Consider the following 27,743-nt stretch of genomic DNA (forward strand, 5'->3'; position numbering starts at 1 on the left):
CTGTACCTTGTTTCTCTTAAGGGAGCTTCCATATCTAAACAAAAAGCTCAACCACGTCATTTTCAAGCTAAATCCAACTTTCGCCTCCCATTAGACTGTGTCTCCACATCGCACAGGTGCTACGTGCATCATCTCACTCACTCTCACAGCAGCTCGCCAACCTGAACACGAGGCACCGGGGCCGACAGACCAGCCGCCCGCCCAGGCCACACACTGTCCATGCAGACACAGACACACACGCCGACGGAGGGGCTCCGAAGTGCACACGCTTACGATCCCGTCACCTAGACCCAAGCACCATGTACAGGAACGATGACACTTTTTGGATGATTTAACCCGTCTGCACCAAACTGAGAACTTCAAGGAAAAACTTGTAAATTTCTCATAGAGCTAAATTTATTTCATTTAAAAGACCAGCATTTATTCTAAACTACATCATTTCATTTTCTTTCTTTCTTTTTTTTTTTTTTTTTTTTTTTTTTACTGGTGTTAATGTCCCTTGTTTTCTGAAATAAGAGATACGGTGGGGTTTTTTGGTTGTTGCTATGTTATGTTTGGTGAAATTAAAGTTGGTCACCCTGGGACTTCCCTGGTGGCACAGGGGTTAAGAATCTGCCTGCCAATGCTGTGGACACAGGTTTGATCCCTGGTCCGGGAAGATCCCACATGCCGCGGAGCAACTAAGCCCGTGCGCCACAACTGCGAGCCTGCACTCTAGAGCCCGTGAGCCACAACTACTGAGCCCACATGCCACAACTACTGAGCCTGAGCTCTAGAGCCCATGAGCCACAACTACTGAGCCCGCAAGCCACAACTACTGAGCCCGCGAGCCACAACTACTGGAGCCCACACACCTAGAGCCTGTGCTCCGCAACAAGAGAAGCCACCGCAATGAGAAGCCCGTGCACCGCAACGAAGAGTAGCCCCCGCTCGCTGCAACTAGAGAAAGCCCACGCGCAGCAACGAAGACCCAACGCAGCCAAAAGTAAATAAATAAATATTTTTAAAAATAAAACAAAATAAGACAGTTGGTCACCCTGTATCAGTCTCTCTGCCCAATTTTTAAAGGCTTAACTCTGAGTAGCAAATGGCCTACAATAAAAACCTCAGCTTCTCAGCATGGCCTGCAAGGCCCCTGCCATCTCCCCTGCACTTCCCCCTCCAGGAATACCACACTGCGCTCAAAAACAAACTCATCACGTTCGTAAGGTGATTTCCAATCCCAGAACCGCCCACCTCGCCCCCCACCCGCCCTACACTGGGCAAACAACTGATTAGGGATGTCACATCTTCCAAGTGTCTAGATCACTATATGTCTAAACAGGCCAATGCCTGTTTTAATAATATCTCTTTGAATGCTTACAGTTTTTAACTATTCCCCCCAAGGCATCTATACTGAAAATGGCACAATTTCAGAATCAAAGAAACAAAGCCAGGGTTTTATCACAACAGTAGGGGCGAAGCACTGAGCTGGGTGACAGTTTGCTGGAAGGAGGGCGGGTCGAGGATGGCAAAGTCCGGGGTCACCAGCCCATTCAGAGAACTCAAACCTCCCGTCTCCCTGCCTACTCCTCCTGGGGCTGCTGTGAGAATCAGAAAACAAAAACAAACAAGAGACATTTGGGAAAGTGCTTTGAAAATACTAAAATACACAGAACCGTAGTAGAAAATGGCTGGCATTATATTGTACAGACTGTTATGGGTCCCTTATTAACCATGGGTTGACAGGGGAAGATTCAAATATGCCCCTGCTATGAGAAACAGCATTTAATCCTTGTTTGCTACTATACTTGCAGCTCCCTAGGGTAAAAAGTACCCTTTTAAATGCTTTTAAAGCCTGCATTTCAGGTAACAGTGACTAAGGAGACAAGTTATTGGAAAGGACTTACCAAGTGAGAGAACAGTCTTTATTTTAAAGTCAGAGCCACAAGGCTTTCTCCACGGTCTTTAACATAAAATGGTCAACCCCATAATTATGTCTCCCTGTTGTTTAAAAAAAAAAAAAAATCTACAAGATGACAACGTAAGACAAATGCTACTTATAAGTAACACACTTTCAAATCCTCAAATGAAGGGTTCTGAAAAGAGGTCACTTCAGAACATGAATTATTTAGCTCTCCTGCCCAGGTTTTGATTTCCTACAGCAACTTAAGCTGAATACAGAATACTGCCAAAAGGGGTGAAAGAAAAATGACCACTAGCAGTATATGCTTTCAATTCTCAATTTTAAAATATAATTAACAAACATAATCCAGCACCTTCCAATACGTCCATTTTCGGCAAACTCAACCAAATTAAGAAGACAGATATACACACCTTAACAATCTACGACAAAAGAACAGAGCCAATGAGCTGGACACATGCCAATTTCCCGGCAGGGAGACAAATGAACACTTGTTACTGTGCACAATTTATTCTGTGTAATACCTATTTCAGCTGAAGGGTTTGGAAATATCCTTCAGAGACAACAAATTAAGAGCCTGCCAGGAAGCCCATCCCACAGGAAACCTAGACAGGGATACAGGTGGTTCACAGCACGTCCACGGCACTCTTCTTCCAACACAAACCTCCGTCACACGGAGCTCTTTCATATCCTTTCAACACTGCCAAAACCTGGCAAAACCTCCGTGGAAAGACTGAAGGCTAATCAATAAGACCTTTGTAAACAACGCTTCTTTCATAGTTTTTCAGTTCCATCTGCCCATTTTAAAAATGTAAATCTTTTAAAAGGAAAAAATTCTACACAATGATTCTCAAGACAGAAGCGGCACCCCTGCACTATTCTGATTTATACGTGTTTTTAATCTGCCCACTGTTGGGAAAGCCATAGAAATTTCCAACCAGTAGAGTCCTTTCAAGACAGCCTATACTTATTAACAAATGTCTTGTAATTGCAAAATAATTTATTTTCATGAGCCATATACTGTGAATACAAGAGAGCAGGAAAAAAAAGTTGAAAGCACATAAAATAAACAGAGGCTGATGAAAACACAGCCAACATCGGCTCACTGTGCCTACCTGCTCTCTCCTGGTCCTTGAAGGTCAACACTAACGTTAATAGAGCTGCAGGTTTCACAATTTTTCCCTGCCTAAATGCAAATACTCGTAACAATTATTTTCCTAAGTTTCATCCATGATCTTCAGTTCTCAAAGCAATGATAAAACACCTTAAATATCATATTTCCTAGTTAAGCAGCAATAATTACAAACACTTTCCAGAATATATCAGAATAGCCTACCTTTCCCAGTGGTCATGACCATCAGTGACCGCGGTACAAATAAAAACACTGCTCTGAAAGCTACACCTGCTCACAGCCGCTGACGCCTCAGCAAACTCTCCACCCACAGGGCTTCTTCAGTGCGATCTGAGCACCAAGGACAGCGGCCGCCCTATTCCAAAATGAAAGCCCACACTCCGCAGAACAGTGATTGTTCAAGGGGCGGGGGCACCTTTCCCATCTGACGCAAGTCAGAGAGCCCTCTTTAACACTGGTATCGAAAAAAATGTTAACCAGCTACCTGACTCCCCCCTTCCCCGCCCCCCGGAAAAACAGAGAACGCTCTTAACATAAACTTAAAATGAGAAGAAAGTCACAAAGCTATGGCATTCCCACACAGATGATAAAGAAAGCTGTCAGCTGCAGCCTAAGCTACTTAAGCTGGCGCCAGAGACAGTCCCTTCCAGGCTATTTTAGGGGCTGTCTCCTTGGTGCAGCACAGTGCCCTTGCCAGCCTTGGAGCACACCATCCCCGCGGCCGTGACTACGGAAACACTTGCCTAAGATACTGAGCCAGAATCCCAAACCTCGTAACATGCAGAGTCTAGTAAACAAGTGGGGGGAGGGCTGGGAACCCATTATCGGACCTGATCCACTTATTCACAACCACTGTTTTTAAAGACTGCACAATAACGGCGGCTTAGCTTCTTAAAAAAGAAAAGACAATCAATTTGCCTTTCAACAATGAATGCTTTGTCCCAGCTATGCTGGGCAGCAGTTCAGATCTTACCTAACAATCCATCGTCAGTCTATTCGTTTTCAGACTTGTATTTCTCATTTCCAACAAACTTAGAGATGATATCTAACGTTCTTCAAATTATAAAATTTTTTAGTAAAACAACAGAGGGCAGGTTGCATTTTGCAGCGAAATGACACCCTAGATACATTACAATTTTCTGATTATCTATTATCTAGCTTACAGTTTTGTTAGCAAATAAGTACTTTTCCTTTAGCTACAGATTTATTATGGAATTTTCAAGATTGAACCAGCATGATACTTTCATTCTTTCCTCATGAACACGTCAGCTTTGCTCAAGAAACTCAAAAGCATGCACATTTTTAACCAAATTAACAAGCATGGGCCTCATTTCAATCAAATCCAATTAAAGAACATGAAGTGGCTGCAGATAAAGGACAATATGACTAGTCTATAATTACTGGCTCTTTCGCACTGAAAATTCGATTCTCCCACGAGCGTAAGCACATCTGTGTGATTTTTAAAACGTACACAGAAAATAATTTGCTTTTTAAAACCCACAGAAGGAAAAACTGTAATTTTTGCTTCAAGGGGTTTGCTAATTATATGGAGATGGGAAAAAAAAGAAAAAAGAAACATCTATAAAACAACATATTTTTAACTCCCATATTCTTGCCATTCAAAACCGAAAGGCCTTCAGGTAACCTAGCAACAAAAAAGAATCATACAAAGATGAAGTATTCTATTACAGACAGGACACCCATTTCCAGTTGCTGCTCAGATGCTTTTTCACTGCTGTTTAGTCACAAGTCTTACACTTCTAAAACATGAAGTCTGTGGCATTTATATAAATATAATCAATTACACATCTTAGAACAACATAATTTTGAACATGTCAAGAAATACGACCCAAGACAAAACCCATTTCTTCCCTAAGAGTATTGCTATTACATTAATAATTCCTTTCAACTTAGCTCAAATCCAGAGCTTTTATTTCTTACTCAAAGGAGCGTTATTGTGCACAAGTAACAAAAGAAAAAACAGATAAATTAGAATTCATCAAAATCAAAAACTTAGATGCCAAGAAAGTGAAAAGACAACCCACAGATGGGAAAAAAATATTTGCAAATCAAATATCTGATAAGAGTCTTGTTATCCAGTATACATAAAGAACTCTTTTAGCTCAACAACAAAAAGACAAATAAACCAATTTAGAAACGGGCAAAGGACTTGAAGAGAGATTTTCCAAATGAGATCTACAGATGACCAACAAGCACATGAAAATATACTCAGCATCATTAGTCATGAGGGAAATGCAAATCAAAATAATGAGATAACACTTCACACCCACCAGGATGACTGTAATTTTTTAAAAAGAAAGGAAAAAATGGTGTTTTTTGTTTTGTCTTGTTGGAGAGGATGTGGAGAAAACAGAACCCTCACACATTGCTGGTGGAAATATAAAATGTGGAAACCACGGTGGGAAACAGTTTGACAGTTCCTCAAGAAGAGGAATACGTAATTCTTCAAACACAGAATCACCATAGGATCCAGCAATTCCACTTCTAGGTATATACTCAAAAAGGATTGAAAACATACGTTCAACAAAAATTTGTAAACTATTCACAATACCAAAAAGGTAGCAACCGTCGAAATGTGCATCACTGGCTGAATGGACAGGATAAACAGAATGTGGTCCAGCCGTGCAGTGGAACAGAGGTGCTGATGCCACAACACGCACGAATCTTGACAACATCATGTTAAATGACACAGGCCACACAGACATCAACACGTACTGTGTGGTTCCATTTACATGAAATGTCCAGAACAGGCAAGTTTATAAACTAGATTCACGGCTGCTGGGGCAGGGGTGGGGGGCGGTTAGGGAATTAGGAAGGTGACGGCTAACAACACCGGGTTTCTCTTTTGCGGTGACAAAAATGTTTTAAAACTGACTGTGGTGATGATTGCACATATCTGTAAATATACTAAATGTGACTGAAGTATATACTTTAAGTGGGTGAATTGTATGGTATGTGAATTACACCTCAAAAACACCATTTTTTAAAAAGTGCGTTATCGTTAAAGAAAACGTGCATTAAATTTTAAGTGTATACTCCAAAATCACCCAGAACTCTACAAGAAACACAAGTATGAGAGTTATTCTCAAATGATGTTCTATTTATTTAAAAAAAAAAAATGAATATATCCCTGAGACGGAGCAATGGAGGAGAAACCTATCGTTTTGAGCACCCACCCCGTCCGGGCACAGCTGGGAGCTTTACACCCGACCTCATTTACCCTGCAGAGCACAGGAGTGAGCCGGCTCCCAGGAGGGAAGCGCCGTGCCCCGAGTCACACGACCCGCATGCTGTGGGGGCAGAGAAGCCTTTCCTAAGGAGGAACGATGGCCACACTCGTCCACAGCAGCCCCTTTCGGCTTCTCCCTGACGCTCTGTCTACCCGTCCCGCGGGGGACTCGGGCACCCACACTCCAAAACGGACACCTGCCATGGCCACACACAGTCACCACTCATTAAAGTGCTAGGTCCCTGTTGAGTCACTTGTTAAGTCCTCCTGCTGTGAACAGAGGCTGACTTTTCACAAATGGGGTTTGAGAGACAGATCACTGAACAGACGGCTTGTCGGGTCAGCCTAGGAAATACATTTGTGAACACGCGTATGAATCAAACACAGCGGCCCTCCATCCATCGGAACCCTGGCCCAAAGGCAGTTTAGGAACCCGGAAATGAGCCCCATGTTTCCATCCTCTCTTTGCCTTTGACTCATTTCTTCCTCAGGTCTAACTCTCATCTGGTACCCAAGAGTCCATAGGGAAAAGCAGAAAACAAGAAGGACCAGGGTACCTCAGGTACTAAGTTTCCACATATGCACTCTGTATTATCAATACTAAGAGATTACAGAGGAAAACACTGATGCCCCTCAAATGAGCCAACCCCAGCGGACTCACCGGGACTAAGAGACGAAGACAGATGGAGGTGCCTGGGGCCTAGAATGCCCTGTACTCAGGGGGCTAAGAGTCCAACGCAGAAGAGGGACATCGGTCAAATAATCACCAAATGTAGCAAAGTAGGGGATGCTTGGAAGTGTCCAACAGGGAGGTCAGGGAAAGCTTTCTAGAGCCAGAGGGAGGGAATACTGAGCTGGAAAGGATGAGGAACAGCGAGATAAGAAAGAGGAGACAGAAGAGTCGTGCACCAGAGTCTCAGAGGAAGGGCAAGGAGGACAGGTGGCCCCAGGGGAGGGCCGGGCTGAGGAGGCTGCAGGGCCAGATGGAGCACGGCTGCAGCAGGCCGGTAAGGACTGGGGGGTACCTTGAGAGCAATGAATTGAAACAGTAAGAAGATTTTTTTTAAATCATGTTGAGTAGTGAGGGCAGGAGGCAGAATCCACCTGCAACACAGAGCTGCTCGGAAAGCCTTCGTCTAACCCTATGGGACAGAAGCCCTCCTCCCAGCCACCATCAGCACGCAGCTAACCTATGATGTTCACGCCTTTCCCTCCTCTTGAAGCAAACAGGAGTCACCAACTGTAATTGGTTTTCCTCTGTTCTTATAAATTTATTTATTTATTTTTGGCTGCATTGGGTCTTCATTGCTGTGCGTGGCTTTCTCTAGTTGCGGCGAGTGGGGGCTACTCTTCGTTATGGTGCACGGGCTTCTCATTGCGGTGGCTTCTCTTGTTGAGGAGCACGCGCTCTAGGCACATGGGCTTCAGTAGTGGTGGCTCAGGGACTCTAGAGTGTAGGCTCAGTAGTTGTGGCGCACGGGCTTAGTTGCTCCGCGGCACGTGGGATCTTCCCGGACCAGGGCTCGAACCCATGTCCCCTGCATTGGCAGGCAGATTCTTAACCACTGCGCCACCAGGTAAGCCCCCTCTGTTCTTAAAAGTAGACGATAACAACAGTGTGCTTATTTTCGGGAGATTAATGGTTGCAAAATTCCTAAGGAGAATATACCTAATCTGGAACTGACGCTCATTTTCTATATTAATGTTTCTACTAAAAAATACAGAAAGGGCCATGCCCACGTCTTGAACCCGACTTGAATGACATAATGTGTTCCAGCTCTTCTTCACTTACAGCCCATTATTTCTGATGAATGGAGATGAAACAAGACCTGGTGAAGCTGGGTGGTGCCCACGTGGGGCTCCATTATTCTCATCTATCCACTTTAACATACATTTAACATTTTCCAAATAAAGAAATGAAAGGGGAAGGGGGTCAGAAGACCTTGCTCTGAGGCCGCCCCCAGGTGCGCCCAGAGTGTTTGGCTACAGGCTGTGTCCACCTTCAAGAAAGCAGGGGTCCGACCTGCTCAGACTTCTGAAAAGTGAACACCTCTCAGGCTAACATCAAAGTGACAGTGCAGGTAATACTTATAAATGTTTTTAACACTGTCCTGGCTGAAGGAAGAAGGAGACAGGAGAAGACCTCTTGGCCTCAGTCTCTTCCACCACAGAGCAGTTCTCATCCAGAGAGAGAGATCGGTCCTCATTCTGGCAACGTCGTACAACAGAACAGACCGGGGGGAGAAGGCAGGGGGACCGTGAGCAGGTGGCTTCAACAGTGCAGGCGAAGGGGCTGGAGACGAGCGCTGGGGCCGCTGAGAAGCGTCCACACCCACAGGAGCCGCTGACGAGGCACACAGGCGGGGAGGAAGGTGGGGCCTCCGGGATGACAGGGAAGTCCTGACTCACACGCCTGGGTGGACAGCGGAGCAGTCGTCCACGGAAGATGTACAGAGAGAAGCTAGGATGAGGTCATGTTTAGGTGTTCTGGGTTTTGTCTTTGAGCAAGAGGAGGGACGTGAGTCTCGGTACGTGTCTCCAGTACAAGAGGAAACGTCAGACAGGCAGCTCCTTCACATACGGTTAGCAGCACTGAGACGGGGTGTGGGCAAGAGACGCATTTATGAAAACATGTTATCTGGCTAGTAAACAGAGTTCCGGCCATGGATAATTATAACCCAAAGGAGAGCACTGCCTGAGAAAGAAAAAGGCATAGGACCGAGCCAGCCTTAAGAATTTAGTGGCAAGTAGCAGACAGTAAACCTAGAAAGAACAGCCCAACAGCAGGAAAAAAAAATCAAAAGGAGGTCAGGCCAGAGGAGGCGAGGAGGAAGGATGCTTCCAGGAGGAGGAGATGGGGGTCAACAGTGCCCAGCATGGTGAGAGGCCGGGCAGGGTGAAGACCGGCAACGCCAGCGGGTGGAGTAGCGCGGCCACCACCCCGTAACAGCGCCGGCAGCTGTGTCGGTGACGTGAGCGGACCCCGAGCCTGGGGCGGTCTGAGGAGGTGAATAGGTGAAGAGACTGAGACAGGGAATACGGATGTTTAAAAAAGCAAACCACAGGCCCAAGACGGAGTCACTTACGCTAGGCCGCACCGCCAGAGTGGGGCTGAATACCCAACCCAACTGCTGCTTCAACCTCCCTACCAACTGCAGCCTCACGCCGTCAGTCAGGAATTTCCCAGTCGGCACCAGGGAGGTCACCCGTCTCATGGGCATCCTCCAGCCCCAGTGAAGATGAGGTCACTGCCACACAGACCCGTCCCGTCCCCCACAGGTGGGTTACTTTAGCCTGAAATAATCTTTTCTGTTTATGACTTCCTTGTCTTGCCTTTAAAAAACCTTTCCCTTTCTCTACTCCTTTTGGAGCAACCCCCCAGACACACACACACACCCTCACCAGATGGGATGCCGCCCAACTCAAGACTCGTTCAGTAAAGCCAAGTAGATCTTTAAAATTTACTTGGTTGAATTTTGTTTTTTTTAACACAGACGTCTCAGGAGAAGTTTGCTGTACAGGGGAGGAGAGAAGCAGAGCAATGAGAATGGCTGGAGATATACGTAGGCGTGTTTTTACTTAACGAAACTCGGCATGCTTAAAAATCAACACGTCAGACAAAGGGGGGGGGGCGAGGGGTGAGAACAAGTACAGGCCAACCTCTCTCATGAAGTTAGGTGCAAAACTCCTCAACAATGTAATCGCAAACCAAACACAACACTGTATAAAAAGAACTGTACACTATGACCAAATGGGATTTATTCCAGGTATGCAAGAGTGGATTATTACCCGAAAAAAATCCATCAGTATAACTCACAATATCATCAGGCTAAAGAAAAACAATCATATCAATTGACATCAAAAAAAGCATTTGAAAAAAAAAAAAAGCAACACCCTAAAAGGAATCCAGATTGGAAAGAGAGAAGTAAAACAATCTCTATTCACAGATTAAATGACCTAGTATATAGAAAATCCTAAGGAATCCACTGGAGAGGAAAAATCTAGCTAAAAAATGGGTTAAGCAAGGTTGCCAAATACAAGATCAAATACAAAATTCTACTTTATTTCTATATGCTGGCAAAGAACAATCCAAAAATAAAATGAAATAAAGAATTATATTTACAATACCACCAAAAAGAATAAAATACTTAGGAATAAATTTAACCACAGTAGTGCAAGACTTATACAATGAAAACTACAAAACATTGTTGAAAGAATTCCAAGACCTAAATAAACTGAAAGGTATCTTACGTTCATGGATTAGAAGGCTTAATGCTGTTAAGATGGCAATATTCCTCAAACCGGTCGAGGGGTTCAACACAGTCCCTATCAAAATCCTGTAATTCATATGGAAATGCACGGAACCCAGAACAGTCAAAACAATCTCGAAAAGAAGAACAAAGTTGAAAAACACAAACTTCAACCCAAATGTCCTTCAACTGTTGAGTGGCTCAACAAAACATGGTGTATTTATAGAAAAAAATGTTATTCAGCCATAAAAAGGAATGAAGTACTGACATATGCTACCAGGTGGATGAACCTTGAAAACATTAAGTGAAAGAAGCCATACACCAGAGGATTCCGTTTATATAAAATGTCCAGAACAGGCAAATCCACAAAGACAGAAGACAGGCTGCCAGGGACTGCCAGGACAGGGAAACAGCTAGTGCTAATGGGCACAGGTCTTCCTGGGGCTGATGACAATTTTCTAGAATTAGACACTGGTGATAACTGCACAATTTTCTGAATATATGAAAAACCACTGAATTATGCACTTTAACAAAGTGAATTTTTTTGGCATGAATTATATCTTAATATTTAAAATATGCTGATGATCAGGCTTCCCTGGTGGCACAGTGGTTAAGAATACGCCTGCCAATGCAGGGGACACGGGTTCGAGCCCTGGTCTGGGAAGATCCCACATGCCGTGGAGCAACAAAGCCCATGCGGCACAACTACTGAGCCTGTGCTCTAGAGCTCATGAGCCACAACTACTGAGCCCGCAAGCCACAACTACTGAAGCCTGCGCGTCTAGAGCCCGTGCTCCGCAATAAGAGAAGCCACCACAATGAGAAGCCCGTGCACCACATAGAAGAGTAGCCCCCGTGAGCCGCAACTAGAGAAAGCCCACGAGTGGCAACGAAGACCCAACACAGCCAAAAATAAATAAATAAAATATGCTGATGATTTCAGAAAAAAATCCAACACCCATTTGTAATAAAAAGCCAGATAAGTAGGAATAGATGAGAACTACCTCATCTTGCTAATGAACATCTACAAAAAGACCTACAGTTAACATCAAACTTAGTTATGCAAAACCTAGGACTGGGAACCAGGCAAGGAGGTCCACTCTCACCACCCTTATTTTACATATGGCAGAAGTTCTAGCCAGTGCAATAAGGCAAGAAAAGGAAAGAAAAAGCATACACATCTGAAAGAGACAAAACTGTTCCTGCTTGTGGATGATGTGACTGTCTACGCAGAAAATCCCAAGGAACCAACAAAAACTCCTAGAACTAACAAGAAAGTTCAGAAAGTTTGCGATACAAGCTTATAAAGAGCAAGCAGGAGAAAGCAGAGGGTGGATGGGTTGAAAAAAGTAGAAGACTCAATGGTCTGAAGTCCAGAAGAGTTCAAAGAATGCTTTTACACTGGGAGTCAGTGGGCAAATAAACAAAAAGGAGAAGCTGGGGCGGGGTGGGGGGACTTTTATTCTGCTGCTACTGCAGCTTCTCTATGCTACCTGCTACCTAAATGTTCAATGGCTCCAGCAAAGAAGAAAATGAGGTGGTTTATTTTTTGACAGCAATTAAACATCTTGCTGGTCTCTCAAAGTTACTGATGAGAGACCAAGCTATTTGGGTTAGGAATTCTAAAACCTTTATATATGCGTCTTTCCGTTATTCTATTCTGGCTCTAACAATTAAAATAGTAAGTCTACGCATCAACAGGCATACCTCGTTTCGGTGCGCTTTTGCTTTACTGTGCTTTGCAGGTACTGTGCTTTTTTGGTTTTGTTTTTTTACAAGTTGAAGGGTTTGTGGCAAACCTGCGTCAAGCAAATCTATTGAAGCCATTTTCCCAAACAGCACTTGCTCCCTTTGTGTCTCTGTATCACATTTTGGTAATTCTCACAATATTTCAAACTTTTCCATTATTACTGTATTTGTCATAATGATCTGTGATCAGTGATCTTTGATGTTACTATTGTAAAAAGATTATGACTTGCTGAAGGGTCAGATGATGTTTATCATCTTTTTAGCAAATAAAGTATTTTTTAATTAAGGTATGTACACTGTATTTTTTTTTCAGATATAATGCTCTTGCACCCTTAAAAGACTACAGTATGGTGTAAACATAACTTTTAAATGCACTGGGAAACCAAAAACTTCATGTGACCCGTTTTATTCGCTTTACTGCAGGGGTCTGGAACCGAACCTGCAATGCCTCCTAAGTATGCCTCTACAGTAAAAAGCTAAACAGGCCTCTAAGAAATTTTGAGTTAAGGCTTTCTTACAATCTGTTATTTTTTAACACAGAGCCTAACAGAACGGTTTTCATCCTCAACCTTACCCCTACAAGCACATACACACACACATACACGGACACACATACATACATACACACATTCCACAAAAATAAGGAAACTGGGGGCAATATTCACACCTGGACAATTCGAATAAAATGTTGCTGGGATGCTCCCAGTGCCACAGGGTTTTGGTATTCCTGATGATTAAATCATATCGCCAGTTCATTAAAACTCACAGAATATTCAAGATATATGTGAATCAAGCCATCATGCTGTATCCCTTAAACTTATACAGTGATGTAGGTCAATTATTTCTCAATAAAACTGGGGAAAAAATACTCATGGAGTGCATATATGTAACCTTCTAGGCAAGGCCTCCAACATGGTGTGGTCTTTCTCCCCAATGCCAGCACTGTAATGAGATTCTGTCTCATATATAACAAAGGCATGAAGCACAAACTTGCTTTTCTGCCACCAATGCTACCTCCTTGCCCATTACTTTCCATCTTGGTGTCAACAAGTTTTAAACTGGAAAACCACACAAGCTACACAAATACACACACACAAAATTAAAAGCATGTGTCAAGCTGGTCTCTTCAATAAGTGATGCTGGGAAAACTGGACAGCTACATGTAAAAGAATGAAATTAGAACACTCCCTAATACCATACACAAAAATAAACTCCAAATGAATTAAAGACCTAAATGTAAGGCCAGACACTATAAAACTCTTAGAGGAAAGCATAGGCAGAACACTCTCTGACATAAATCACAGCAAGATCTTTTAAGACCCACCTCCTACAGTAATGAAAATAAAAACAAAAATAAACAAATGGGACGTAATTAAACTTAAAAGCTTCTGCACAGCAAAGGAAACAATAAACAGAAAGAAAAGACAACCCTCAGAATGGGAGAAAATATTTGCAAATGAAGCAACTGACAAGGGATTAATCTCCAAAATATACAAACAGCTCATGCAGCTCAATATCAAAAAAACAAACAACCCAGTGAAAAAAATGGGCGCAAGACCTAAATAGACATCTCTCCAAAGAAGACATACAGATGGCCAGCAAACACATGAAAAGATGCTCAACATCACTAATTATTAGAGAAATGCAAATCAAAAGCACAATGAGGTATCACCTCACACCAGTCAGAATGGCCATCATCAAAAAATTTACAAACAATAAATGCTGGAGAGTGCGTGGAGAAAAGGGAACCCTCCTACACTGTTGGTGGGAATGTAAACTGGTGCAGCCACTATGGAGAACAGTATGGAGGTTCCTTAAAAAACTAAAACTAGAGCTACCATATGATCCAGCAATCCCACTCCTGGGCATATATCCAGAGAAAACCATAATTCGAAAAGATACATGCACCCCAGTGTTCACTGCAGCACTATTTACAATAGCCAGTACATGGAAACAACCTAAATGCCCATCAAAAGAGGAATGGATAAAGATGTGGTATATATATAGATATACAATGGAATATTCTCAGCCATAAAAAGGAATGAAATAGTGCCATTTGCAGGGACGTGGATAGACCTAGAGACTGTCATAACAGAGTGAATAAGTCAGAAAGAGAAAAACAAATATCGTATAATATCATTTATATGTGGAATCTAGAAAAATGGTACAGATGAACTTATTTGCAAAGGAGAAACAGAGACACAGATGTAGAGAACAAACTTATGGATACCAAGAGGAGGGGGGTGGTGGGATGAATTGGGAGACTGGGCTTGACATATATACACTATGTATAAAACAGAAAACTAATGAGAACCTACTGTACAGCACAGGGATCTCTACTCAATGCCCTGTGGCGACCTAAATGGGTAGGAAATCTAAAATAGAGTGGATATATGTATACATATAGCTGATTCACTTTGCTGTACAGCAGAAACTAACACAACATTGTAAAGCAACTACACTCCAATAAAAAAAATAATAAACGTAAAACAAGACAAAATAAAAAACAAAAAAATAAAATACAAAATAAAAGCACGTGTCTAGCAATTGGCTGGACAGCCCTGCCCACTCACACTGTCAACTCCCCTCATCACTGGTCTCAGCTTTACCAATAATACAGTTGAAAGCACATAGAAAAGTATATATAAAAGTAGAGGGTAGGGCTTTCCTGGTGGTGCAGTGGTTGAGAATCTGCCTGCCAATGCAGGGGACACGGGTTCGAGCCCTGGTCTGGGAAGATCCCACATGCCGCGGAGTAACTAGGCCCGTGAGCCACAACTACTGAGCCTGCGCGTCTGGAGCCTGTGCTCCACAACAAGAGAGGCCCGCGCACCGCGATGAAGAGTGGCCCCCACCTGCCGCAACTAGAGGAAGCCCTCGCACAGAAACAAAGACCCAACACAGCCATAAATTAAAAAAAAAAAAAAAAAGTAGAGGGTAATATGCAGAAATTATGCCATGGTTAAAACTGCATACAAATTATACAGTTATAGGAAAATTAATTAGAAGATAATACAGAAAAACGAAAACTGATTTGCTGGTGATAGCAGAATCATAATTAATCTTTTTTCTTTTCCTACTGCAATGATTTTACAAATGTATGAAAAAGAAATTTTAAAAAAGCATTTTATAAGAAACATGCTATTTAAAGACAAATCCCGTACTGGTAACGACGGGTACACAACTAGAGTGTGAGCTGAAAGACCTGGATTCTGTTTCCTGCTCTGCCCTCATGTACTATGTCCCTTTGAGGGAAATCACTCAAACTTCTTTAACAGCCTCAAGATAGTCAAAATCTGAAGGCTACGCTATGATCTCAGATCCCTAGCAATCCTGAAACAGCTATGATACAATGATGTATCCAACGTTGGAAAATTCTTGTTGGCAGTGGACTTTCTGATGACTTCCAAACGGCGTTAAGGATAAAGAAGAGGAAAAAAACAAAGTTCTTACCCTCATGAATAAACAAAAAAACAGTTCTGCAGTAATATTCATTAAAAAGGAAAGTCAAGCCAGGTGAGGGCAGAGAGCGTTCCCTTACAACACTGGGTGTGCTGTTCTGGACGCCTGTGTAATGAAGTGGGCCCGCAGCCGAGCTCTGGGTGGAATAAGGACGAGGCCCTAATGACAGCTGGGAACAAGCGCCTCAAGCAGAAGGAATCACAAGCACAGAGGCCCTGAAGCAGGAGAAACATGTTAAAAATCAGCAAGGAAGCCAACAGGCTGGAGCCAAGAGAACTTTCAGGAAGAACAATGGAAGATGACCTCAGAATGGGGGCTGCCGCAGGTCAGGCAGGGCCCGGTGGGGCACTGTGAGTCACTGCGCTGGGAAAGCTCTGGAGGATTCTGATGAACAAGGGATTAACGTTACTTGCGCTACATTCTAAAGGGATCAGTCTGGCTGCTGAGTGAAAAGCAGACTTTAGGTGTGGGGAGAGAATAAAATCAGGAGTGCAGGCAAAACACCGTGATGGCTTGTACTAGGAGGAGAGAAGCAGTTACACGGGGAATCTTTGGGATTCTAGATGTATTTTTAAAAATAAAGGCAACAGGATTAGCTGATGGATTCAGTGCAGGTTATAAAAGAAAGTCAATGACAACTCCATAGTTTCGAGCTTGGAAAGTGGGTAAATGGAGGTTAAATCTTGAGACCTAGAAACTCCTATCAAGGTATCAAATTCAGCTATTCAGAAATAGTATACAGTGTAAGTAATACTTATGCTAAAAGTGGAAGTGAAAAAGCAAAAGTAGAATGGTTGCTTTTTCTACTCACCATTTGCAGACTGTATCATGTTTCCAGATTTTTGGACTTCATCAAATTTTGTAAAAATTACATTCAACCTGTATGAAAAAAAATATATATATATATATATTATACAAACTATTAACCATATTACAATTACATTAACATATTTACAATCATAGTATACACTGAAGGTGAGTCTCACTCATTGATAACAGACCCACCTAACAACAACAGTAGCTATGCTAACAGCATTATCAGTAGCCAACAATGAGTGAGCACCTGCTTATTACAAGCCAAGCACCGACCTAAGCTCTACCTGAAAGATCTCCTTTGATTCTTGTAACAGCTGTATAAGGGGTTATCAGTATCCCCTACTACAGACGAGGAAATCAAAACCCCCTTACTTAAGGTAACACACTTGGTCAGGGTGGAGATGTCAGCCCTGAGAGTAAGAACCCAGAGCCCAGGTTCTCAGACATTATACTAAACTGACTGACGTCTCTACACAAAACGTATGCATCATGAAATGTGTTTATTTCTCCTATTTCTGTCTAAGCACAGACTGCTGATTACTCAGGATAAAGATTATCAAAATGCATTGATACTACAGTACAAAGGCTTTTCTGTGACTTTTGCTTATGTTAAAAATGCTATAAATAATTTCTCTAGAAGCAAATGTTGTGACTGGATAATCTTCAGCTTAAAAATCTGCATGACATGTATTTTCTATTAGTGGATCATTTTCACCATGACATTTTAAAAGAAGCAAAACTCCTTAACCACCAAATATTCCATCCTAGTGACACCAAAAATGAGAGGAAAATTGGGGGGGGGGGGGGCGGGGGGCGGGGCGGGGTTTACCTTGTAGGAAAAGTCAAGAAAAAAGAGGCTTTCCGAGCGAACACAGATATATTGGAATAAGCCTAAAGGTTGAGATTCCAAAGTCACGCACTTTTGCATTGAAACCTACGCCACCCATTTCCAGGACTAGACTAGAAACGTTAGCACTTTCTTACAAACCAGCCTGTCATACAAGCTCTAATCATTTCAAACATGTTTGATTTCCTTTCCAACCAGGATGGAAGCCCCCTGGGTGTAGGAATGGGACCTATGTTATCTTTGGTATTCTGTGTACACCACACATCACGTCATGCAGGAGGGTGACATCACCGAATGAGAAGGCTGGTGCCTGGTCCCGCCCCCGCCCGCAAGGTGGAAAACTAGGTAGTTCACACACTCTGGTCTCAGCTCATGCACTCGTTCACTGGCTGAGCCAGCACTGAGCTAGCTAGATGCTGAGTGTGGGAAGGTCCCACCCTCTAGAGCTCCTACTTACCTCTACGTCATTCTATGCTACTTAGACTGTGACATTCTAAGAAACAGGGGACCCAAAAATACTCATGAGCAAACACGAGGTAAGTGAAGGGGATGAACCAGCCTGATAACATGGCCCCTCCTGCTTCCCGTCCCATGGCGGATATTGATCTTTTCAACCCATCTTTCCATCTAAGTCCAGATGTAGCCTCAGAATCCTTCCCAAAACTGCTCCAGGCAGCTACGACCAATGAATCAAAGTCGGCACTGAGTTAAAGTTCTATTTGTCATCCTAGGACCAGCTGAGTAAAACTATTGCTCACTTGCAACTCCCGTGGTTACTGAAAATCTGGAAAGATGCCTTAGAATCAAGTTCTTATGATGTTTCCATCACCTGCCCTTTTATAAGTGACAAAGATCCCCACTGGCTTAACAAGCCCATAAATAATATCCCTACACAGGTTGCCGGGGCCTGCCCTGACCAAGTTACCACTTTATTGCATCATAGCCACACCCTCTGACGTGAGCACGTCTGCAAGGCTGCACATCGGGGACAAAGGGCACCTCCAGCTGGTTGTCCCTGAAATCACTGGGAGGGATGAGTATTTCCTCCGTTCCTGGGAGAGCATTCACCGTTATCGATGGCAACTGTGGAAGCACCTGTAGATTCTCTGTAGCTCGCAGGTAGGGTCTCCTCACCGTGGCCACGGGACCCATAACCGGTAGGCCCAAACAACTAGGTATGGGAAGGCTAAGATGATGACCGTTGTTGGCACCTGCACCGTAATTCAGAATTACTTCAGGCAGGCGTGCTTTCCCGCTGCTTTCCAGCTCCTGTCTCAATAGCTGCCTAGACAATGGCTCCTGTCCAGATGACCACCGCCGGATCGCAGGAGCCTGGCTTTATGACAGTCCAAGAGCAACAAAACCTCCCTTGGGGATGCCTTCTGTCTCCCAGCCCTGAGCACAGCAATACAAAATGCCTCTCCCAGGACCCACCAACTTGCACAAGTCTGAAAGGGTGAGTTTTACACGTTCAAAGACGTTGAATACATAACTAATGATTACCCTCTGAAGCCACCAATTTTTTTGCACTTTTTAAATTTTAAATCTTTGGATCTCAAATATAAAATAAATTTCTTCACTAGTTTGACAAATAACCCAATACCATTTTCCTCTGATTTTTCTGAATTTAAATTTTATTTTCAACTCTTCAATGCAACTGCTGTTTATTTTACTGTAAGATTTAGATCTAATTACACCTTCCTAGAATATTTTATAACATAAGTTTAAAATAATTTCCTAAAAGCAAATACTAGCAATCTCATGGTAAACAAGCTCCAGCTCTACACTCAGAGTTTATAATTGGCTTTTCAGTCCACTACTCTTAAATATGAGCAGGTACCAAGGATTATAAGCTATATGAGCACAGCTTGTAATATGAAAGAGACCAAAAGGAACACACACATACCCCCAAATCCCAACTTAGAGAAGAGACTACAAACAGTTTTTAATATATCATTTATATTTCCAAAGAGATGAGAAAATATGATAATTATAAAAGCACACGGGGAGGAGCCCTTCAAAATGGCACCGTAAGGACCTCTGAAAATTTGCTCCTCCCAAGAAGCAAAGAAAACATCAGCAAAATCTGGCAAAATCAAGTTTTCCAAAACTGGAAATTAAACAAAGGCTTGCAACAATCCGAGCATTCTTCAAGCAAAAAGGCTGAATCTTGGTAAGAACAGTAAGTTTTCCATTGCTTTGCAGTGCCCTATTTCCGTCTCAACTCAGGCTGAAAACCAGCAGCCTACAACCACTAGAAAAAGTTGAACAAGTCTGGAGCCCCTAAGAATCCCCGTTCCCAGAGAACTGTCATTATCTGACCTGTCTGGCATATCCCTGAACCCCCATTCACAGGGCTTGTCTTTATCGCACCTCACTCAGAGCATGCTCAGTGTGAGACCCTTTTCCCTGAGGCCACAATCAAAAAGAATCCACAACGACTATTTAACATGGCAATAACCGCCGGGGCAAAGAAACTGACCAAAAAACTTATAAGGAAAAACTGGAGGATGAGATGTCCTCAGGAAACTTTGAAAAGCTCTGACACATTCCTGGGAATCTAGAAGGTCACGTATATGGGCAAGGCTGTGTGCATGCCTGAGAATGACCCAAGGCACTAACGTCTCACCTCTGGCTGACGAGATTCTGCACAAGCAGGCGGTAAAGAGACATAAAGGCAGGAACGTATAAACTGCCTGCCAGAACACTGAAAGCAAGTCCCAACATACGGAGCCTTCAGCAAAGGCACTGAAGGAAACCCCTGTCCAATCATCAGCTGAACGCTAACCTAACCAAGCACAGATGACTACAGTAACCACACACAACTAAAAAATACAGACTTTACAGCATTAGTTCAGATAAGTCACTAAACAAGCAATGAGCAACAAAAACAATAAACACCAACAACAGCAAGCCTGGGGAGGGGTGAAGAATGTGACTTCCAAAGTTGCCACAATACATAATTTTAACTAATCAGTTTCAACAAAAAATTATGAGACACATAAAGAAACAAGTAAACATGGCCCATCCACAGGGGAAAAAAATCAGTCACGGAAACTATCATTAAAGGACTAACTAGATGAATACTTGAAATCAACCATTATTAATATGTTTAAAGAAATAAAGGAAATTATTTCTAAAGAACTAAAGAAAATATAAGAACCAAGGTCTCACCAAATAGAGAATATCAATGAAGAGATAGAAAATATAAGAATCATACAGGAATTCTTGAAATGAAATTAAATATTCATAAACAACTAAAATTAAAAATTCAGGGCTTCCCTGACGGCGCAGTGGTTAAGAATCCGCCTGCCAATGCAGGGGACACAGGTTTAAGCCCTGGTCCGGGAAGATCCCACGTGCCACGGAGCAACTAAGCCCACGCACCACAACTACTGAGCCTGCGCTCTACAGCTCACGAGCCACAACTACTGAAGTCTGTGTGCCACAACTACTGAAGCCTGTGCACCTAGAGCCCGTGTTCCGCAACAAGAGAAGGCACCGCAACGAGAAGCCCATGCACTGTAACAAAGAGTAGCCCCCGTTCATTGCAACTAGAGAAAGCCCGCACGCAGCAACGAAGATCCAACACAACCAAAAAATAAATAAATAAATAAAATTTTTTAAAAAATAAAAATAAAAATTCACTAGAGAAGCTCAACAGTGATTTCAGTGATTTGGGAGAAAAAGCAGCAGCAAACTTGCAGATGAGTCAATTGACACTATCATGTCCGAGAAACGAACAGGAAAAATAAGTAAATAAATAAACAGAGCCTCAGAGATTATCTTCTTACTATACCAACATACACTTAATGGGAATCCCAGAAGGAGAGGGGAAAGGAAAAAGGACAGAAAGAACATGTGAAGAAATAATGACCAAAAACATTGTAAATTCATGAAGCTCAACAAACTCCCAATGGGATAAACTTAAAGAGATCCTAACCTAGACACATAATAAGCAAAGGCTTGAAAGAAAAGACAAAGAGAACACCTTGAAAACAACAATAGAGAAGACATTCATCACGTACAAGGGCTCCCCAATAAGATTAGTAACTCATTTTTCATTAAAAACAATGGAGGCAAATGTAAAATAGATAGCTAGTGGGAAGCAGCTGCATAGCACAGAGAGATCAGCTCAGTGCTTTGTGACCACCTAGAGGGGTGGGATAAGGAGGGTGGGAGGGAGACGCAAGAGGGAGGAGATATGGGGATATATGTATATGCATAGCTGATTCACTTTGTTATAAAGCAGAAACTAACGCACCATTGTAAAGCAATTATACTCCAATAAAGATGTTAAAAAAGAAACAAAAAACAAAAAACAATGGAGGCCAGGCAGCTGTGGGATAATATATTCAAAGTCCTGAAGCTAAAAATCTCAACCAAGAATTCTATATCCAACAAAATCACCCTTCAAAAATGAAGCGGAGAATCCTCTCTGGACCAAAGACACTTCAGTCTTTACATGAAGCCATACTACCAATATAATAAAGTGCAGACTTGGGGCATGGGGGGGATGAAGGAGCATTTAGGACATTTCTTGATAAGCAAAAAATAAAATAAGACTCCTTCGAATTGAAATGAAAGAACACAGTACAAGAGCCCAAATCCACATGAAGACATAAAAAACACCAGTAAAAGTTCAGTCAGCCTTCCATATTCGTGGGTTCCACATCTGGGGATTCAACCAACCATGGACCAAATAGATCTTTTTTTAACTTTAGAAAGTTACAAAAAAGAAAACTTGAATTTGTCACATGCCAGCAACTATTTACATAGGATTTACATTGTGTTTAGGTATTACAAGTAACCTAGAGATGATTTAAAGCACACAAGAGGATGTACATAAGTTATATGCAAATACTACGCCATTTTATATAAGAGACTCGAGCATCCATGGATTTTTGGCATCCACGGGGGGTCCTGGAACCAATCCCCCACACATCACAAGAGATGATGAAAAACTACAAAGGTAAATATAAAACACAGGTAAACATAAAAGACAGTACAAATGTTATTTTTTTGTTGTTAACTCTTCTCTGGTCCTACATGACTTAAAAGGACACTGCATAAAGCCATAATTATAAAACTGTATGTTGGCTAGCTTATAATGTACAAAGGTGTAATTTGTATAACAAGAATAGCAATAGAGAGGAGGGGAGAAAATAGGGCTATGTAGGAGTAAAGTTTTTAATACTAAAATTAAGAATAATAATTAAGAATAATAATAATTATTATTAATAATAATACTAAAATTAAGAATAATAATTCTTAATATTATTAAGACTAATAATTAAAGTTTTTAATACTAAAATTAATAATAATACAGACTGCTATAATTTAAGATGTTAATTGAAATCCCCAGAACAAACACTAATAATTCCATAAAACAAACAGCAAGAAAATTAAACTGGCACACTAGAAAATATCTATTTATTACAAAACAAGGCAGTAATGAAAGGATACAGGAACAAGAAAGTCATAACACACAGAACACAAAGAGCAAAATAAAATAGCAGAAATAAAGTCTACCTTACCAGTAATACATTAAATATGAATGGATTAAACACTTCAATTAAATGGCAAAGATTTTCAGTCTGAATAAACAAACAAGACCCAACTACATGCTATCTACGAGAGATTCATTTTAGACACAAAGACACAAAGGTTGAAAGTAAAAGGATGTAAAAAGATAATCCATGCAAACAGTGTTCAAAACAGACCTAGGGTGTCTATAGTAATATCAGACAGTATAGACTTCAAGACAAAAATTGCTACCAGGGACAAAGAAGGACATTTTTACAGTGATAAAAGGATCAATGTATCAGAAAGACATAATTATAGGGACCTAAAAACAGAGCCCCAAAATATATGAAACAAAAAGTGACAGAACTGAAGAGAGAACTACGTAATTCATCAGTATTAGCAGGAGACTTCAATATTGCACATTTCAAATACAGATTCTTCTCAAGTGCACATGGAACATTCTCCAGGACAGACCACTGTTGGGCCATAAAACAAGCCCCAATAAACTTCAAAGAACCAAAACCACAGAACACAGAAATTATGCTCTGCGACCACAATAGGATAAAATTAGAAATGAATAATAAATACAAATGGGAAAGTTACAAATAACGTAGGAATTTAACAAAACCGCCCTAATAACAAACAGGTCAAAGACAAAAATAAAAGGGAAGTTAGATACTACTTTGAGATGAATGAAAATGAAAGTACAACATACCAAGTGAAATTAAGTCAGACAGAGAAAGACAAATGCTGTATGATATCACTTATATGTGGAATCTAAAAAAAAAAAAACACTAGTGAATATAACAAACAAACAGACTCACAGATATAGAGAACAAACTAGTGGTTACCAGTGGGAAGAGGAAAGGGAGAGGGGCAATATAGGGGCATTAAGAGGTACAAACTACTAGGTATAAAATAAGCTATAAAGATATATTGTACAACAAAGGAAATATAGCCAGTATTTTATAATAACTATAAATGGAGTATAACCTTTAAAAATTGTGAATCACTGTATTGTACACCTGTAACTTATGTAACATTGTACATCAACTATACTTCAAAAAAAAAAAGTACAACATACCAAAACTTATGAAATGCAGCCAAATAAACGCCTATATTAAAACAAAAATCTCAAATCAATAACTTAACCTTCACCTTAAAAAATTGAGAGGGAAAAAAAAAGCAAATCAAGCAAAAGGAAGGAAATAACAAAGATTAGAGTAGAAATATATCAAATAGGGAAGAGAGAAACAATAGAGAAAATCAACAAACCAAAAGTCAGTTCTTTGATCAACAAATTTGAGAAACCTTTAGCTAGATAGATCAGAAGAAAGAAGACTCAAATTACTGAAATAAAAATATGAAAGAATGCACACTACTACTGTCCTTACAAAAATAAAAAGGATCACAAGAGAACACTATGAACAACAGTATGTGAAAAATTAGATAACTTAGATAAAATGGACAAATTCCTGGACAGACACAAACTACCAAAACTGACACAAAAAGAAACAAAATCTGAATAGACCTATAACAAGTAAAGAAATTGAATTCAGGAATCAAAAATGCATCCCTAAAGCAAAGCCCAGGCCCAAATGGCTTCACCTTTGGTGAATTCTAACAAATGTTTAAAAAAGAATTAGCACCAATCCTTCACAAATGCTTTCAAAATAGAGACGAGAATGGGAGAAACTGTGGGCAGGGGAGGAGAGAATAAGGGAACTCTCTTGTCCTTTCCAGTCAGTTTTTCTATAAAACGAAAACTGCTCTAAAAAATAAGTCTACTAATTAAAGAAACATATATATACCCCTAAAAAAATAGAAGAGGAGGGAATGCTTTCTATGAGGCTAATATTACAGTAACAACAAAACCAAAAAAGACATCATAATAAAAGTACAGACTGATACTCCTTATGAATCCAGCAGAAATAAAGAGTTGTACACCATAACCAAGTGGGATTTGTCCTAGGAATGCAGAGTTGGTTTAATGTCTGAAAATCAATTAATATAATACAATATATCAATAGAATAAAAAACAAAGTTACATAATCATCTCAGTAGATGGGGAAAAAGTATTTGACAAAATCCAACATCCTCTCATGATAAAAACACTCAAGAAACTAGGAATAAAACTTTATCAATCTCATAAAGTCATACAGAAAAAAACCCAAAGCTAACATCACAAAATACGGTGTGAGACTGAAAGCTTTTCTTCTAAGATCAGGAACAGGACAATGCCGTCCCCTCTCAGCACTTCTATTCAACATCTTACTGGAAGTGCCAGCCAGGGCTTTTAGGCAAAAAAAGAGGAATAAAAGGCACCTAGATTGGGAAGGAAGAAATAAACTCTCTCTACTGGCAGACGACATATCTTGTATTTAAAAATCCCAAGAAGTCCACGGCAAAACCATTAGAACCAGGGAGTTCAGCAAGGTTGCAGGATTCAAGATCAATACAAAAAAATCAATTGTATTTCCCTACGTTAACAATGAACCATCTGAAATTGAAATTTAAAAATTCTGCTTACAATAGCACCAAAAGAAAGTACACAGGAATTAATTTAACAAAGGAAGTGTAAGACGTGTCCACTGAACACTACTAAGCAATTGCTGAAAGTAATGAAAGACTCTTAAAAATGGAAAGACATTCCACGTTCATGGACCGGAAGGCAATGTAGTTAAGATGGCAACATTCCCCAAACTCATTACAGATTCAGCTCCTACCAAAATCCCAGCTGTCCTTTTTGGCAGAAATTGACAAATACATCATAAAATTCACATGGACACAAAAGGCACCCAGAACAGCCAAAACAACCTTTAAAAGAACAAACGTGGATTTCAAAAGTTACTACTAAGTTAAATTAATCAAGACAGTGTGCTACCAGTAGAAGGACAGGCATACAGATCAATGGAATAGAACTGAGATTACAGAAAGAAACTTTTTTTTTGGCCACCCCGCGTGGCTTATGGGATTTTGTTCCCTGGTCAGGTATTGAACTCGGGCTCTCTGAACCACTGGACCGCCAGGGAATTCCCAAGAAACCTTTATGTCAGTGGTCAGCTGATTTTCAACAAAGGTCCCACAAAGACTCCATGAGGATCAAAAGCACGACGAGAAACAAATATACAGACATCTGTTGTATTTCTATACACTAATAATGAACTATCAGAAAGAAAAAGTAAAAAAAAAAAAAAATTGCTTCAGATCGCATCAGAAAGAATAAAATACCTAGTAGCAAATTAACTGAGACCTTGAAAGACATATATTCAGAAAACTATAAAACATTGATGAAGAAGATTGAAGATAAAGAAATGGAAAGATATCCTGTGCTCTTGCATTGGAAGAATTAAGATTGTTACAATGACAATACTATGCAAAGCAATCATGAAACGGAAAGAAGACATAATGGAGTTAGAAAAACTATCCGAAGTGATGCAAATGAAGAACGCACGTCAATTATCATATGTGTTCAGTGTCTCAAGAAATATAGCAGCAATCTTGTGAGTAAGGCATATTCTAGTAAATGGGATATATTCATGTCCAAGACATAAAAAGGAGTTAGTCCTTATGTAAGCAATATTGTAGTTGATGGAAACTGCACCTAGGTAATTAGATTTCATGGAATATTAGAATGAGATGCTCCTATGAAAAGGGAGAAAAAGAGCAAGTTACAGTTGAGGAGAAACAGGGGTTTGGGATGGGTTGAAAGAGTAAATAGGGTATCCAGAGTAGGACTTTAGTGAAGGTGGACAGTTGTGGAAATACTGACTTGTGTTAAGGAAGGACAGCTTGCTTTCCTCTTTTCCAATTGTTATATGTTCCTTTTCTTTACTGCATTAGAGAGGACCTCTGGCATATTAGGGAATACCAGTGTAATGCAGAGAACTGCCATCCTACTGATCGCAAGCATCCTATTTATGTCCTTTATATCTAGTCTTTTCAGTCCAGAACCATATAAAGTCGCACAAATTACATTTGTTTCTCATTTCCCTTTAATGTCCATTCTGACACAATCTCTCTGATTTCCTTCAAGTTGTTTTCCCTTGGTATTTTTTATACAATACATGACAATTATTTTGTAAAATTTCCCTCACTTGATATACAATAAGATATCCTTATAAATAGATTCAGATTAAAAAAAAAAAAAAAATGAGAGGGGGTATTACAGAGCACACTTCTCATCTGCTTTTGCCCTGGGCCCTCCCTATAACACCAAAGCTTTAGCAAGCAAATTAAAATTAAAAATAAGAAAGCCTCAATTCTCCCCTTAACAATACAATCATGAGATAATAATGGCTAGTGAATGTTTATACAATTTTTATGAACAAATATTATGAGAGCTATTCAAAACTGTAGATTCACAGGAAGGAAAAGTTTAACAAATAGTTACAATGCATCCACTGACACGCTTCAGTTCTATCTTAAACTATCATCAGATCTAAGGCTGCTGCTGTTTCAGGAGCTTGGTTCCCAGGTGGTGGTTCCAGAAGAAAGTTAACACCAGTGATCTTTTTACCAAAGCTTCGCAAACTAAAATACACCATATGGAATGGAAATATATTCTGGCACATACAGCGGGGAGACAGTGAGTGTGCACGCAGGCTGACAGCACCTGTCTGTGAAGGGAAGCCTTGGGTAGTGAGGGACAGGGCACCTACTGACGTTTCCCTTAGTTCCAAGCACACCTCACAAATATCCTACAGCGTATGGCCTCGTATAACGGACAGCTAGAAGTGAATCCTGTAGTACCTGTTTTCTGAACACATCACGTGTGTGAACTGTGAAAACAATACGTGTAAAACAAC

General features: G+C 41.0%; 1 protein-coding gene across 9 annotated transcripts in view; it reads right to left on the bottom strand.

Annotated features, from left to right (window-relative positions):
- CLASP1 (cytoplasmic linker associated protein 1) overlaps nt 1-27,743 on the bottom strand; it is a 264,431-nt gene that overhangs the window by 135,969 nt on the left and 100,719 nt on the right. For all 9 annotated transcript variants that reach the window (XM_068545282.1, XM_068545273.1, XM_068545280.1 and 6 more), the window contains one exon: nt 16,558-16,625. In XM_068545282.1, coding sequence (XP_068401383.1) covers nt 16,558-16,625 — 68 coding nt within the window. The remainder of the gene's footprint in view (nt 1-16,557; nt 16,626-27,743) is intronic.

Source organism: Eschrichtius robustus, chromosome 5, assembly GCF_028021215.1.
Source record: "Eschrichtius robustus isolate mEscRob2 chromosome 5, mEscRob2.pri, whole genome shotgun sequence".
Lineage (NCBI taxonomy): Eukaryota > Metazoa > Chordata > Mammalia > Artiodactyla > Eschrichtiidae > Eschrichtius > Eschrichtius robustus.